Below are 15739 nucleotides of genomic sequence, written 5' to 3' on the forward strand. Positions count from 1 at the left end.
TGCCCGCGCACCTTCGCCGACTGCTCCAACATGAACAAGCACCGCAAGGTAACTGCTCCAACATGAACAAGCACCGCAAGGTAACTGCTGCTCGAGCACGCGCGCCGCCACACGGGCGAGCGGCCCTTCCGCTGCCCGCACTGCCCGCGCACCTTCGCCGACTGCTCCAACATGAACAAGCACCGCAAGGTAACTGCTCCAACATGAACAAGCACCGCAAGGTAACTGTCTAGTGCCTGCTCGAGCACGCGCGCCGACACACGGGCGAGCGGCCCTTCCGCTGCCCGCACTGCCCGCGCACCTTCGCCGACTGCTCCAACATGAACAAGCACCGCAAGGTAACTGCTCCAACATGAACAAGCACCGCAAGGTAACTGTCTAGTGCCTGCTCGAGCACGCGCGCCGACACACGGGCGAGCGGCCCTTCCGCTGCCCGCACTGCCCGCGCACCTTCGCCGACTGCTCCAACATGAACAAGCACCGCAAGGTAACTGCTCCAACATGAACAAGCACCGCAAGGTAACTGTCTAGTGCCTGCTCGAGCACGCGCGCCGACACACGGGCGAGCGGCCCTTCCGCTGCCCGCACTGCCCGCGCACCTTCGCCGACTGCTCCAACATGAACAAGCACCGCAAGGTAACTGCTCCAACATGAACAAGCACCGCAAGGTAACTGCTGCTCGAGCACGCGCGCCGCCACACGGGCGAGCGGCCCTTCCGCTGCCCGCACTGCCCGCGCACCTTCGCCGACTGCTCCAACATGAACAAGCACCGCAAGGTAACTGCTCCAACATGAACAAGCACCGCAAGGTAACTGCTCCAACATGAACAAGCACCGCAAGGTAACTGCTCCAACATGAACAAGCACCGCAAGGTAACTGCTCCAACATGAACAAGCACCGCAAGGTAACTGTCTAGTGCCTGCTCGAGCACGCGCGCCGACACACGGGCGAGCGGCCCTTCCGCTGCCCGCACTGCCCGCGCACCTTCGCCGACTGCTCCAACATGAACAAGCACCGCAAGGTAACTGCTCCAACATGAACAAGCACCGCAAGGTAACTGCTCCAACATGAACAAGCACCGCAAGGTAACTGCTCCAACATGAACAAGCACCGCAAGGTAACTGCTGCTCAAGCACGCGCGCCGCCACACGGGCGAGCGGCCCTTCCGCTGCCCGCACTGCCCGCGCACCTTCGCCGACTGCTCCAACATGAACAAGCACCGCAAGGTAACTGCTCCAACATGAACAAGCACCGCAAGGTAACTGCTGCTCAAGCACGCGCGCCGCCACACGGGCGAGCGGCCCTTCCGCTGCCCGCACTGCCCGCGCACCTTCGCCGACTGCTCCAACATGAACAAGCACCGCAAGGTAACTGTTCCAACATGAACAAGCACCGCAAGGTAACTGCTCCAACATGAACAAGCACCGCAAGGTAACTGCTGCTCAAAGACGCGCGCCGCCACACGGGCGAGCGGCCCTTCCGCTGCCCGCACTGCCCGCGCACCTTCGCCGACTGCTCCAACATGAACAAGCACCGCAAGGTAACTGCTCCAACATGAACAAGCACCGCAAGGTAACTGCTGCTCGAGCACGCGCGCCGCCACACGGGCGAGCGGCCCTTCCGCTGCCCGCACTGCCCGCGCACCTTCGCCGACTGCTCCAACATGAACAAGCACCGCAAGGTAACTGCTCCAACATGAACAAGCACCGCAAGGTAACTGCTGCTCGAGCACGCGCGCCGCCACACGGGCGAGCGGCCCTTCCGCTGCCCGCACTGCCCGCGCACCTTCGCCGACTGCTCCAACATGAACAAGCACCGCAAGGTAACTGCTCCAACATGAACAAGCACCGCAAGGTAACTGTATAGTGCCTGCTCGAGCACCGCTATAACACCCGACACGCTATTTATTTTATTTATTTATGATAGGTACACCAACAAAGTCTTACATTTTATACATTACAGTTATACATTTTATACAATATAATATACAGTTCATACATTTTAACATGGTTTAACACGTGATGCGTATATGACCTCAATTACTATACCAGCGCTTAACTCAATCAGTGTTTGAAGTATGGGAACGGCACGGGTGAGGTGACATTGACATATTATTACGTCACAGAGCATACAAATCTGAAGTATATCTGAAGTCTCGCTGACATTTGACATCTCAAAAACACCCTCCCTCCCGTAATGGCATTCTTTGATTGCAGTCTACATGACAATATTTAACAGTATCTCGTTGCCATTTCTTTATTTTAATATACTAGCGGCCGCCCGCGACTTCGTACGCGTGGATCCCGTTTTACCCCCTTAGGGGTGGAGTTTCGTAACATCCTTTCTTAGCGGATGACTACGTCATAACATCTACATACCTGCATGCCAAATTTCAGCCCGATCCGTCCAGTGGTTTGGGTTGTACGTTGATAGATCACTAAGTCAGTCAGTCACCTTTGAGTTATACATACTTAGATTAAAAATTAAGGGTTGATTTCCTCCTACGCTGACCTCGGTCGCGTACATCGGTCGAGCGTACGAATAAACACAATGTTCTATGAAGCACCGCACTGCAACGCCGTCGTCAGCGGCAGATGATTACATAGAACTAGTGTGTAATCGTGAGCGCCGCTGACGTCGGTCACCGACACCGATGTCAGCCTAAAAGGAAATCAAGCCTTAAAACCGTGACTCATCTTAAAAACTTTGTGTCCCCACAGCAAGTCCACAAACAAATCAGCCTCCTGGCACCGGAGCCCTCGCGCTCCGCCCCAGTGGCGATGGTAGCGGAGCCCTCGCCCGAGCCCGCGCTCGACAACGCTGGGGATTCGGATTCTGAGCGCGTCATCTACGTAGCCTACGACGTGGGCGCAGACGAGCCCGCCTACCACATCATCGATGCTGAACAGGTGAAGCCTTGTAGAGCCCGGTCTGTGAGCACGTAGAATTTTGTCCAATGACCCCAAGCTACCCATCCTTATCGCTCGCGCGTAATTATGTTGCTGTCGCGCTCGCACACTTACTGCGGGCGCCCGTCGCACAGTCGCGACAGCAATATAATTACGCGCGAGCGATAAGGATGGGTAGCATGGGGTCATTGGACAAAATTCTACGTGCTCAGAGACCACACTATAGATACATATACAAGATTTTAAACTTTCGCGTTCCATTTCAACTAAAAGATACTGTGAGTGTCGTGGTAACATCACTTGTGGTAGTGAAACAAATGACAATATGAGGGTAGTTGAAAATTTTCGGACGACGCCGCGAGCCGCCAGTCTGTTTGTGACCACGAAACGTCAAACCGTGAGTCCATAATGTAACTCATTAATAAACGTCGCGTTACCGGAGCGTCGATGTGACGTCATGGCTGCCAGGTGCGCAGTTAACTCGATCGGGTTGTTAGTACAGCAGTGTAGTGTTTGTATACAATACGCTGTCTCACGCACACAAGTGAAAGGCAGTCACGTGACATCGTTATGAGTGACAGTCGTACGGCAGACGCCGGCGAGGACGGACGTGCCGCAGTAAGACGCTTGGTGTGACGGTGAGCCAGCGAATAATGCGTGCACATTTAGGTACACTACAAGCAGGTATACAGGAAAGTCAGCATGAACGCGGAACAGGTAAAGCCTTGTAGATACAATATAGAGAAGTCCACAAACAAGTGAGACTCCTAGTGCCGGAGCCCTCGCGCGGTGCCCCAGTGGCGATGGTAGCGGAGCCCGAGCCCGAGCCCGCGCTCGACAACGCTGGGGATTCGGATTCTGAGCGCGTCATCTACGTGGCCTACGACGTGGGCGCAGACGAACCCGCCTACCACATCATCGATGCTGAACAGGTGAAAAATTATAGTCATTTCAACTGCAGGACGTCCACTGCTAAACCCCAAACTTCGATTAGAAAAAGAAACTCTATCTCCATGATCCAGGCACTCTTTGAAGAGGGTAATTTGCTACTTATTAGGTTAATGAAAACACACGCACACGCGCTCACACACACACGCACACGCGCAAACACACACACACACACACACACACACACACAACCTGCATGCAAGCCTATGTTTCTTTTTTTTGCCCCTTTGACTGTTTTTTACGAGATTGTAATAATATATAGAATCCATTATTGACTGTAAGAACAAAAATACCTGTTTGTATTATTATTATAAAGAGCTGTGGTTTTCTGAATAAAGAAAAATAAAATAAAAATAAAATGATTTCCAGATTGACCGATTAAAAGCGACCTGCATCCACCTTGTGGGTAGAGCCTTGTAGATACATATAAAAAAAAAACATTTTCTTTTTTAGAACAAAATTCCAACTCCAACAGATGATCATTGACGTCAATCCTGTCTTTATTTTTCCATTCCCAATATTAAATATTAATTTTATTCCCCAGGCATTAGAGCTGCAAGAACCCGAGGAGGAACCTGAGGTCAGCCAACCGGAGCCCACGCAACACATGCCGGTGAGCTCCAACCTTTTATATGGCAAAACTTCAGACATATTTATGCCGTGGATGATTTGTGACGTCACATGTCACCATGCAGTCATCTACACTGATATTATAAAGAGAAAAGATTTGTTGATGGGCTTCGAAACTACTGGACCGAGTTAAAAAAATCCTTTTACCATTATAATCCTATTCTGATGAAAATAGGTGGTACGAAGCTCGCCGGGTCAGCTAGTGCTTTACGCCTATAGTATCAAATAGACGTGTTGACACCACCAATCAATTGACGTACTTTTTAAAACTGTCAAAATGAAACTCCCATAGATTTTGTATGGCATTACAAGTAAGTGACGTCACTATTTTGTCAACTCAAACTACTTTTTCTAATTAAAATGCAACCAAAAATCTTAAATTACAGGTAATTTAAAATGAATTACATTTTTAAGACCAGAATGTATTTTTACAAAAGTTGTAATTTTGAATTATTGGGGCAAGGTGTCAAATAGTCTATCTATTGTTTATGCTGTAGGTGACGGACGAGCACGGCAACCCGCTGCACTTCACGATGCAGGACGGCACGCGGCTCGCCATCACGTCCGCCGACGGGCACTCGCTGCAGGTCGTCACGCGCGACGGACAGACGATCCCCGTCGAGATCAACGGCTACGCCGAGCCCGAGGTCAGACCCTTTGCAGGCCTGTTCATCTCCGCGAGTTTACATCGAAAACAAAACACGCTCGATGGCCCACCTACAGGATACTATTCGACAAGGCCTCACATACGAGCGAACATTGACTCACGCACGCGTATTCTTGTGTATGATGGAAGAAAATAAAGAAAATGGCGTATTTAACTGTGCAGTATTTAACTGCCTAAATAATAATAAAAACACAGAATGTACTTTTTTAAGTTGGCTCAAGATACTGAGAGGTAAATAAGTAGTTAATATTATTCATGATAATTCATGCTAAATCATGTATTTCCTCCGCCATTTTCCGCAGTTTGGCACCTCACGTCACATAATTTTACCGAAGTCAGCCCTATAGCTTCGGCGCAGTGCCGATCACTGACGTTTGTCAACAAAATGGGCTTGACTCTTGAGACAGGCTAAATTACACCATATTGTTAATGACATTGAGCATACATTTTTTTAAATACCTTCGCGAAGTAAAACTTCTGTACGTAGTACTTATTATTATTTTGTGCCCTTTGTTTATACCGATTCATCATCATCATCAACATTTCAGCCACAGGACATCCATTGCTGAACATAAGCCTCCAATTTTTTTTTCCTTTTCTTTTCTGCTACTTGGCAATCTGTTTCTGAGAAACAATAATCCAATCGTCTGTCTGACTCCAATCCGGATCTTGAGGCGTTCAGTAAGAGACTACCTAGTCCAGTGAGTCATCTATTATTCTTTCACTGTATCTTTTCGCTAGGTTTTGAATGCTATATCTCTTCAGTCTTGAGAATTGGAGACTGCCAGTTCCTTGCAGTTGAGAGACGAGTTCGTTTCTATAACTATCCAGTCTTAGTTGGTAACTTTTACTGTGCTTTTCAATTTGCTGTTTCACTGTATCCAGCTTGATATCCATATGTACATAATCTTGTTACTGACATAGGAAGGTATCTTAAAAATGCCTGGTTTTACTCTGAAACCTCTGCTAACTGGAACTAGCTACAGGTCATCCACTGCTGAACATAAGCCTCCCCCAATGATTTCCATTTCGCCTGGTTGGTAGCGGACTGCATCCAACGCCTTCCTGTTACCTTTATGAGGTTGTCTGTTCACCTTGGATGGTGGACGTCCCGCGTTTTCCGGTACGTAGTACAATACCTGCCTTGTTATGCATAAAAAACCTGGCCTCCACTCCAGAACCTTGCTGCCCAATCGGCCGTCAGTTCTGCGTACTATGTGCCCTGCCAATTGCCACTTCAGCTTACTAATCCGATCGCTAATCAAAGTTAACGCAGCCCGCAGCAAGTATGAACAACATTGTCGGTCAGGGCTATTTATCAGCGGTCGTGACAAGGCAATCTGTCTGCGGTGCGGTTTGCGTTCTTTGTACGGTCATACCGCATCAATACAAAATGTTTAGAGACCGGCAATGTTGTTCATACATGATACAGGCTGCGTTCACCTTAACCTGAACGCAGAACACATCCAGTGTGACAGAATTTAAACACTGTGACATCCTATGTATGTAATTGTAATTGTTGCTGGCAGTTTAGCCAGCAATCCTTTTTTTATATTGTTTATGGTTTTTTACTAATTATCTCTTAATTAGTTAATGGGTGATGGAGTGGACTGTATTGTTGAGAGATGGCCTGCTGGTGAGGATTATATGCAAGAAGCAAGGAAACACTCCAAAATAGGGCCAAAACAGTATATTGCTCAAGACATTAAACAAGTCAAATCAAATCAAATCAAATCAAAAGTATTTATTCAGTTTAGACCACAAGAGCACAAGAGCCAGTAAAAGCAACTTCAATATCTAAAACAATATTTTAAAAAAGTAAAAAACCATAAACAATATCAAAAAAGGATTGCTGCCAAACTGCCAGCAACAGTAATAGATGCGTTTTTTAACAAAAATGTTACAAAAAGCGAGAATAATACGCTGTCCGGCAGGAGGTGGACAACCCGGACACCATCGTGCACCAGCTGCACCTGCAGAAGAGCGTCGACGGCGCCGGACACCTCTACGCGCTCGTGTAGGCGTCACGTGACATCGACGCGCCGCGTGACGTCACTCCGCGCGGGACACGGCGCGTCACACCAGGGATGTTATGGATATCCGTAACCGTAACCGAAACTTTCGGATATCCGAAACCGTAACCGAAACCGATTCGGATAGTTTCGGATATGCAGTTCAAATTGTTTTTTGCAGAGCATTGTAGTAAAGGCATAACAGCCTGATTTACCTTTATAATGCCATCTAGTATCAATTTATATTTTTTTATTACTGTTTATTCGATGTAAAGTGTGCGGCCATGAATGAACCGTGTTGGACAACTATTGCACATTGCATTCTAAAGCATAGCTATCCGTAACCGTAACCGAAACTACATATCCATAACATCCCTACGTCACACCACGCACGTAACATACCAACAACCGCTAAAACTCTGTTCTAATGTTGGTTACCAATGTTGCTGTACTGTCAAACATAAATATTACGCACTGTTACAATTTCAATAACCATTCATTCACATTGCTACGGAAATTAAGTATGTATGCGGAACCTCTACATTTCTTTTAATAAACCCGCCGCCCAGTGCCGCCTCATAAAATTTCACACGTAATATCACGCAAAGAGCACGATGAATACATACACCTTGTATAAGTGCCTAAATTAGTTCATTTTGAATAGAAAAAGTTACATAAGTAAGCTTCATTAACCTCTGCTAGAGTACAAATCGGTGATTATCTTGGCATACACATACGAAACGTAAGAGGGCTTTGGACATTTCTAAAAATTATTAAACTGATAATAATATGATTATAATTATCCAACTTCCAATTACTCGCGTAATTAGGTAATGCGATGCGAATGCTTATTTATTGTAATGATTGCTAATTCGTATTATTTACATTATATTCTAATCTAATAAAATATTACGTTTAAGGGCACTAACCGTTAGTAATTAAAAAAGTAAAATATGTACCATTGACAAATACTTAGCACTGTAGTCGAAGCTAAAAGTAGTGTTAACATTACACAATTTACGGCCGAATACTGAAACGCCATTTAATTATTTGACGGCTTCTCAAATAGTTAAGCAGCTCCTAAACTTACATTTCGCATACTCAAAACAATATCTGAGCAGTTCTCAATTTGTAAGCACCTCTCAAATTAAGTTGCACTTAAACGCCACTCAAATGAATTTTCGCATACTGAAACGCCATTCAACGCTAAGCATTACTCAAACAACTGTCAAATCGTCTTAAGCAGCTGTTAAATTTGAGAGTGCTTGCCCGGTATCTTAAATCCTATTCTTATACCTAAATCGACCTAAATAGTGGTAAATAATGTGTGTCATCGTTATCATTTCTTTCGAGCCTCGAGGAAATACCTAGATCTAATCGCAGGAACGCAATAAGGCTGAACGCTATTGAAAAATATTATTATAATGACATGCAATTCCGAGCGAGGTTCCGCGTCTCTAAAGAAACGGTGTTGTTTCTGGATTCATAATTTGGAAGCTCTTTGAAACCCCTCACCAAACGCCATACAACCAGTGGACCAAATACTTATTATAACCCTACTGTTCTACGCAACGGGAAGTTATGAACGTGTACTAGGTGATATCTTCCACATCTAACAGCCAACTGTGCATCGTATAGTGCACGAAGTAACAACCAAAATAGCTGCTATGAAATCGCAATACAAACATGCCTATTTCTGAGGAATAAAGGGACATCGCATAGCAGCATTTCCAAGAGTTGTTGATTTGTCAATTTGATTGATGCTCTGTCAACAATGATAAATGTCAATTGTGGTTACGTTTCGGTCCACGATCGCCACTTAATAGATTTCAACAATAAAAAGTATCACCTTTAAAATTATTTTTTTAATTAAATAAAAATGCAAGCATTATTTTTTTTATATGACAAAACGAGATTTATTTATAATAGAAACTAAAAATAAACTGTTCTATGTTAAGTTGATTGAGTATATTTCCATAAAAGACAATACATAACCAAACGATGCTGCGTGTAATGGATAAAAAACGTAAAGTTATCATTTGTGTAAATGAAAACATACTTTTTTTGGTAAATGTTGCCATTATGTAAACATTTGAGAGCTGCTTAGCTGATCACGGCTTCAAATTCGTTGAGTGGCGTTTGAGAATACCATTTAAAATTGAAGGATACTTAAATTTAGGAGCCCGTCAGCTGAGTGAAAGATTTGAGTAGCGTTTCAGTATTCGGCCGTTAATTAGGTAATATAATTAAGTCGATAGAATATTGAAATTAAATAGACTGAAATAAACTCAATAAACTAAATGTAATGTTTAAAACCACATTAAAAAACATTTTAATTAACAATAAATATAATTTTATTATGATGATGATTGTATTTTCTGATTGATTCTTTTTAACATTGTTTTTTGATTGAGTAGTTTTTATGGTTAGTTTTGTGAAACAATACAATTGATTAATTATTACATTACAATTATTATAAATATTGAATGAAAATAATACTCAGAAGCAAAAAATGATTTTAATAATAGTTATTTCATATTTTACGATTAAGTAATGTAGTCTGTATTTTATATAAATTCTAGCATCAATAAATAGACCAGTCAGCCACAGCCAAATAAATTATATTTTATATACAATCACATTATTAAACAAGCGTATACTCTTATGATGGAACAAAACCTGGCAATGCCTTAACAACTGTTGCAATAATATCAGCATTTATATTAATAGTGAAATTTAATAAAATTTTAAGCTTTTCCGCATTCTAACCCTGTAACCACGTGATATAAAATATATATTCGCTTAAACAGCATCCAACAAAGTAATTTAATTAAGTATCATTAATAAATATAGATCTAGCTTGATTTTTGATTATGATTGTGTGTGTAATCGTAGTGGATAACATTTAAAAATATTATGAAAAAAAGAATACTACTTTAGAGCAATGTTGTTTGCTCAATATTTTTTGCTATTATTTTAATTAGTCACAAAAATACAAATGTAGTTTTAGTTATTTAATTAGCCAGTATTAATTTTATGTAGATTGATTTGATGTAAATATGATTAATAAAAATGTTATGTCAATTCATTTCTTTTATTTTTATACCGTTTGTCCTATAAACAGAGTGCCTCAACCATTAATTATAGAGATATATTATATTTACCTTTAATCTCTACGCTGGTGAAACAGCAACACCATTACTGCTTATCGAAACACAATCGTAATGTAAGTAAACTTCATACAAATTGTTTGTTAGATCATCATCAGTATGGGTAGGTACAGTAAACTGTCTGTGGGTACATAGGCTCTTTGTAACCACATCCAGATTAATTATCGTCTGCGAACTGCGATCATGTAGACATGCACTATATTTTCACTACTCTGTTTAAGGCATCACAGATTTGAGAATGTCTACGGATGACATTTAGCACTTTTAAAACGACGCTTGTAACGCAATGTCGACGTATGGTTGCGTCCGCGTGCCGGCGACTACTAGCAAAGAATATATTTACTCTGACCTAGTGGGTAGGTGGGACTTTTGGCGGACGCACGCGACACTAGCGCCGCGTAGGTATCATTCACGTTCATTCTTTCTTACGCAGGCGGTTGCCATGGTTACTACGATGTCTGGAACTAATACATAATGGGCGTTGCGTAGGCGCATCTTTAACGTTTACGGACAGGATATTGTTGTTTTAAAATGTTAGCTTTTTAATCGGTTTTGAACTCTAAATGATACTGACAGAACTACTAGCTGGAATGATAAAACTATATACCCTAAAAACCTTTATTTTCATTTATTTTCTGTGGATGAATACCATCTATCCGGACTGACGAGGTCCAAGGTAGAAAAGAGGAAATAAAACAACTGAGTAATATGAAATTCAATATTATTTCGTTATGCTTTTTAATAATACAATATATTTGCATACCATATACTATCGGTAGTATATTTATTATTGATGACAAATCATTAAACAATGAAAAAATGATATTCATCAATTCTCGTTTAACATTCTTTTAATAAATAGCTGTATACAAAAACAATTATTTACAGGATAAGGCAGTACAATTACCACGTAAAATGTGCCTCGTCTTATTTTAGCTATACAAGCAGTAAAAAAATGGAAATAGAAATAACGTTAAATGAGGGTCAGTTAAACGAATACGTAATCACCTTAATCTTACTCCAGTCAATTGAAATAATCACTAACGAGTTAATATTTATAACAAATAAGCGATATTAGTTTGTGAACATGTTATTTGATTTGACGTGAGGACAGTTTACTTAAAGTTTAAAGGTATCTAATACGACCAGAGACCCGACAGTTCGGCTGGTACATTTGAGACAATTTAATCAATTTGGAACGTATCGACCATCTCACTAATACATATGGCAAACATTGCGTTTATACACTGAGTAACACATTCGAATGCCGGACTAACGCAGCATCAACACACACGCCAAGCGACGACGCCGCGGCCCCACCCGCGCGCCAAACGAAACGTCAAACAAACTAATCAGCTTATTCTTGGAAATAATTGGATTTATTTAATGAAAATTAAGTTTCAGTCTTATACATTTTAACATAAATTGCATTACTATCATTTATTTAAACTTTAACATTGAATTCATTTGTTTTCTCTAAAGTGTCAACATCCGAGCGCTCAGTGCCGTCAAGTTCGCAGGTGGGAACCGCCGCAGAGCTAGACACAGGAAATAAATAACACAACACAGCGGTCACAAATTCAACATGATAAACTTTCAAAAATGTAATGCGAACCGATCGAAGCTAATGCAAATAAACCTAACTCGATTCGAGCTCACGACCTCCTATCGTCCTAACTGTACAATATGACACAGGCGCCGACCGGGTCGGGCGACATCACTCACTCAAGCGAAATTAACTTAACACAGCTCCGCGAGGAAATGCACTAACCGACTTTAACTTAGGGACTCGGCGCTACTACCGACTAGAGCCTAGATGACTAGCGCCATGTCCTTCTTGCTGGGCAGCTGCACCTTCTTGCCCTGCCACAGCGAGTTGTGTATCGTGAAGGCGTCGATGGTCACCGTCAGGTGCTTCGTGTGCACCTGCGAGAAGCACTTGCTGCCCGAGTTGTACCTGCGGAAGCAAACAAAGTGTAAATGACAGTGACAAATGTCAATCAACTGAAGATTTATTATTTGTACGAATTTAACAGCGTTTCACGATTCGGCTACATCCGTTACATTTTTTGCATTGTTATAAAGTTTATAGTCATCTACTTTACATTTGATTTGATTGTAATAAAAAAAACCAATACTTAAGTCAAATCAATCAAACCTCGTAAATAAACTGGAATTTACACGGTCAAAATCGAAAGGCTCGCGTCGTTATTTTACACTGGAATGGCGTAGTTTGCAGATGCGTGAAATTGGTCGAACGGAAGCGACGAAATATGCGATAGATACCTAGAACGAACTGAAGTGCATGTGTACATAATCTGATTTCGACCAATATCACGCGTAGTTTAACTGCGTAGTTATGAAACCTTTGAACAATCAAAAATTATGCCAAACCAAAAACAAAACCACTCACTTGAAAAACTTATCGAACATCCTATCGTTGACGTTCTTGGGCCCCGTCCCGTACAGCTTGGCCACGTGGTCCGTGTCGGGACAGTACGAGTACAGAGCGCGGAACTGGCATCCCGCGTCCCGGAACAGAACCAAGAAGTGCTTGCTCTCGGAGCGCGCGATCTCTTCGAGCACCCGCCGCTTGGCCTCCGCGTTGACCGCGCCCGGGAACACGCAATACTCCACCGCGTTCAGCATGATGCCGCGATTCGACTTCGTCGTGGGCTGCTTGTATAACCGCGGCCCTGTAAATGGGAGTTGAGGCTGTTTGTGATTGATGCCTTTGATTTCGTGGAGCTATTTACCTACGTGTTGCAAACAGTGTTTGGTAGTTTTAGGCCCTTTTCACATGTTCCGGTTGCCGGCTAACCGGCGCCGGGTACCCGGTGGTGAAGTGTATGGGCATGCCGGATTAATTACGCCGGAACATGTGAAAGCTACGTACCATGCCCATACACTTCACCACCGGATACCCGGCGCCGGTTAGCCGGCAACCGGGACGTGTGAAAAGGGCCTAACTCTGTAGATTTTAATTAGAGCCAGTAATTAGACATTACAAATGATAATTGTCTGTAAAAAAGTGTAGCAAATGTATTGGTACAAAATTCTTGGCTCAAATTATAAATCCAAGTTAAATCTAACCATCTAGAAGTGAAGTGATTGTGAATTTAGAATTCATACCTAGGTACTTTGTCAAAAGTCAATATATTACTTCAAGTTAGGTTTCTTTTATCAGAAAAGGCGATTTACTTATTTCAATAATTTTGAATCGAATTGAGTATTTACACAATTTTGCCAAGTGTGTTAAAATATCGAAAAGTAATGCAAACGATAGAAAAATGCACGAGTGAATATTAGTGCGTTGGTTCAGGTGTTATTCAAATTGGTGAGGAAGCGATTGTCAAGCGATATGTATATTAAAATTATTATTGTATGTCAATGCGTTGTTAGGGCAAGATGCTCCACGCGACAAACCATGCTTTATTCAACTCGACAAACAACACTGTCGCTCTTAATCTTATGTTAAGTTTAACTATGTTTTTACGTGAACATGGCCCTCGTGACTCGTGTTGGTATGACATCGCTTGATAACGTCAACGTGTTCGTGTGAGCTAACTAACTACTTAGTAATGTTACGAATAAACACCTTTACGTCGCTCTCGAGTGTTCGCTAAGAAAGTAAGATTAAGAATAAATAGTAGAAGATGATACTTTTCATAAATAAATCTGTGAAATATACTTAATAAGAAATTAATATAACAAAACAGAATCTTTAGTAGAAATAAGTAATAGGTGGTTCATAACTGTTTTTGTTTTACTAGTAGGTGTTTTTATCAACATGATATAACATGTAGTGTTAAATAGTGTTGTGAACGTACTTTTACTATTCGTTTAAAGAGTAGATGGCGCTGTACGACTTTACACCACGCTAACATTTACTTTTGTTTTAGCTGAGACAATTTCACCAAAGAAGGGGAAAGTGTTTGAAAAACCTTTTTCTACTTTAGTAAAACCGTTTCAGTCTTTTTACTTTGTAGTGTTATAACATTTGTGAACTTAAAACAGTACTTAAACTTTGGTATTCGATATGTATGCTCTGTAATCGTGTCAAACTCACCGGAGTAGTCCATAATGGAGGAGTGCGTCGAAGACACGTCGGATGAGTCGTCGTGGTGCGCGCGCCGCTTGCCGATAGCCCCGGGCAGCGAGCCCGGGCCCGACGCCGGCGAGCCAAGCGCGCGGAGCCCCGGCGACGCGGCGCGCCGCGGCGGCGTCGCGCGGCCCAGCCCGCTGTCTGCACACCACGCACGTTTAGCGCACGCGTGGCGTTGTGGCACGCGCCACGCGGCGTAGCACCCGTGGTTAAATGTCACGCGCCACGCGGCATAGCACCCGTGGTTACACGCCACGCGCACGCGGCACGTCTCACGCGCTTGATAAACCCACTACCTAACTTGGCCGCGTGGTTACACGCCACGTCTCACGCGCATTTGATAAACCCACTACCTAACTAAACTTGGCCCGCGTGGTTACACGCCACGCACACGCGGCACGTCTCACGCGTATTTGTTAAACCCAATATCTAACGACCGCGTGGTTAGACGCCACGTCTCACGCGCATTTGTTAAACCCACTACCTAACTTGGTCGCATGGTTACACGCCACGCACACGCGGCACGTCTCACGCGCTTGATAAACCCACTACCTAACGGCCGCGTGGTTACACGCCATGTCTCACGCACTTGTTAAACCCTTTGCCTAACTTGCGCAAAGCACTTGTTAAACCCTTTGCCTAACTTGCGCAAACCCACTACCTAACTTGGCCGCGTGGTTACACGCCACGTCTCACGCGCATTTGTTAAACTCTCTACCTAACGGCCGCGTGGTTACACGCCACGTCTCACGCGCATTTGTTAAACGGTTTAACCCACTACCTAACGGCCGCGTGGTTACACGCCACGTCTCACGCGCACTTGTTAAGCCCACTACCTAATTTGGTCGCGTGGTTACACGCCACGTCTCACGCACTTGTTAAACTCTCTACCTAACGGCCGCGTGGTTACACGCCACGTCTCACGCGCTTGTTAAACCCATTGCCTAACTAGCGCACACGCATAATTGCGACGAAAACTGTTAGTAGTAAATCAAAATATGATGTGGCAACATTTTATTGTCTATGAAAACTTCTATCCATGTCCGGTGTCTTTGATCGAATAAAGTTCTATTCCATTTTGTCAAGCAAGAAACATAGTTTCATTTTAGGTTATGGGCCCAGTCCCGTATTCTCTGGCGGCAGTTAGTTTTTACTGTGATATTGTTTTCTGTGTGGACTTAAGATTACAATCACGTATAAGTTCGAGAACAATATAAAAAATACCAAAGGACTTAGTGTGTCGTACGTAGTGTTTCGCGGACTCGAACATGGCGGCAAGTCAGAACTACATGATGAA

At 43.3% G+C, this 15739-nt stretch overlaps 4 protein-coding genes across 4 annotated transcripts in view; 3 read left to right on the forward strand and 1 right to left on the reverse strand.

Moving 5' to 3' along the window:
• Nucleotides 1-30: 30 nt before the first annotated feature.
• LOC135088122 (protein krueppel-like) lies at nucleotides 31-654 on the forward strand. The gene is made up of 5 exons (XM_063983005.1): nucleotides 31-48; nucleotides 97-189; nucleotides 234-338; nucleotides 383-487; nucleotides 532-654. The coding sequence occupies exons 1-5, from the start codon at nucleotides 31-33 to the stop codon at nucleotides 652-654; spliced, it is 444 nt and encodes a 147-aa protein (XP_063839075.1).
• Nucleotides 655-1462: 808 nt separating this feature from the next.
• LOC135088223 (uncharacterized) lies at nucleotides 1463-2905 on the forward strand. The gene is made up of 2 exons (XM_063983104.1): nucleotides 1463-1823; nucleotides 2722-2905. Exons 1-2 carry the CDS (start codon nucleotides 1556-1558, stop codon nucleotides 2838-2840), a joined length of 387 nt encoding a protein of 128 aa, XP_063839174.1. The 5' UTR covers nucleotides 1463-1555; the 3' UTR covers nucleotides 2841-2905.
• An 808-nt stretch (nucleotides 2906-3713) lies between these two features.
• Nucleotides 3714-9533, forward strand: LOC135088124 (uncharacterized). The gene is made up of 4 exons (XM_063983006.1): nucleotides 3714-3842; nucleotides 4403-4471; nucleotides 4986-5135; nucleotides 7090-9533. Exons 1-4 carry the CDS (start codon nucleotides 3714-3716, stop codon nucleotides 7174-7176), a joined length of 435 nt encoding a protein of 144 aa, XP_063839076.1. The 3' UTR covers nucleotides 7177-9533.
• Nucleotides 9534-11041: 1508 nt separating this feature from the next.
• Nucleotides 11042-15739, reverse strand: part of LOC135088125 (patronin) — a 66770-nt gene continuing 62072 nt past the window's right edge. The window contains exons 33-35 of the mRNA XM_063983007.1: nucleotides 14407-14583; nucleotides 12751-13033; nucleotides 11042-12294 (exon numbers count right to left, since the gene is read on the reverse strand). Coding sequence (XP_063839077.1) covers nucleotides 12150-12294; nucleotides 12751-13033; nucleotides 14407-14583 — 605 coding nt within the window. The 3' untranslated portion in view covers nucleotides 11042-12149. The remainder of the gene's footprint in view (nucleotides 12295-12750; nucleotides 13034-14406; nucleotides 14584-15739) is intronic.

This window comes from Ostrinia nubilalis, chromosome 3 (genome assembly GCF_963855985.1).
Source record: "Ostrinia nubilalis chromosome 3, ilOstNubi1.1, whole genome shotgun sequence".
Lineage (NCBI taxonomy): Eukaryota > Metazoa > Arthropoda > Insecta > Lepidoptera > Crambidae > Ostrinia > Ostrinia nubilalis.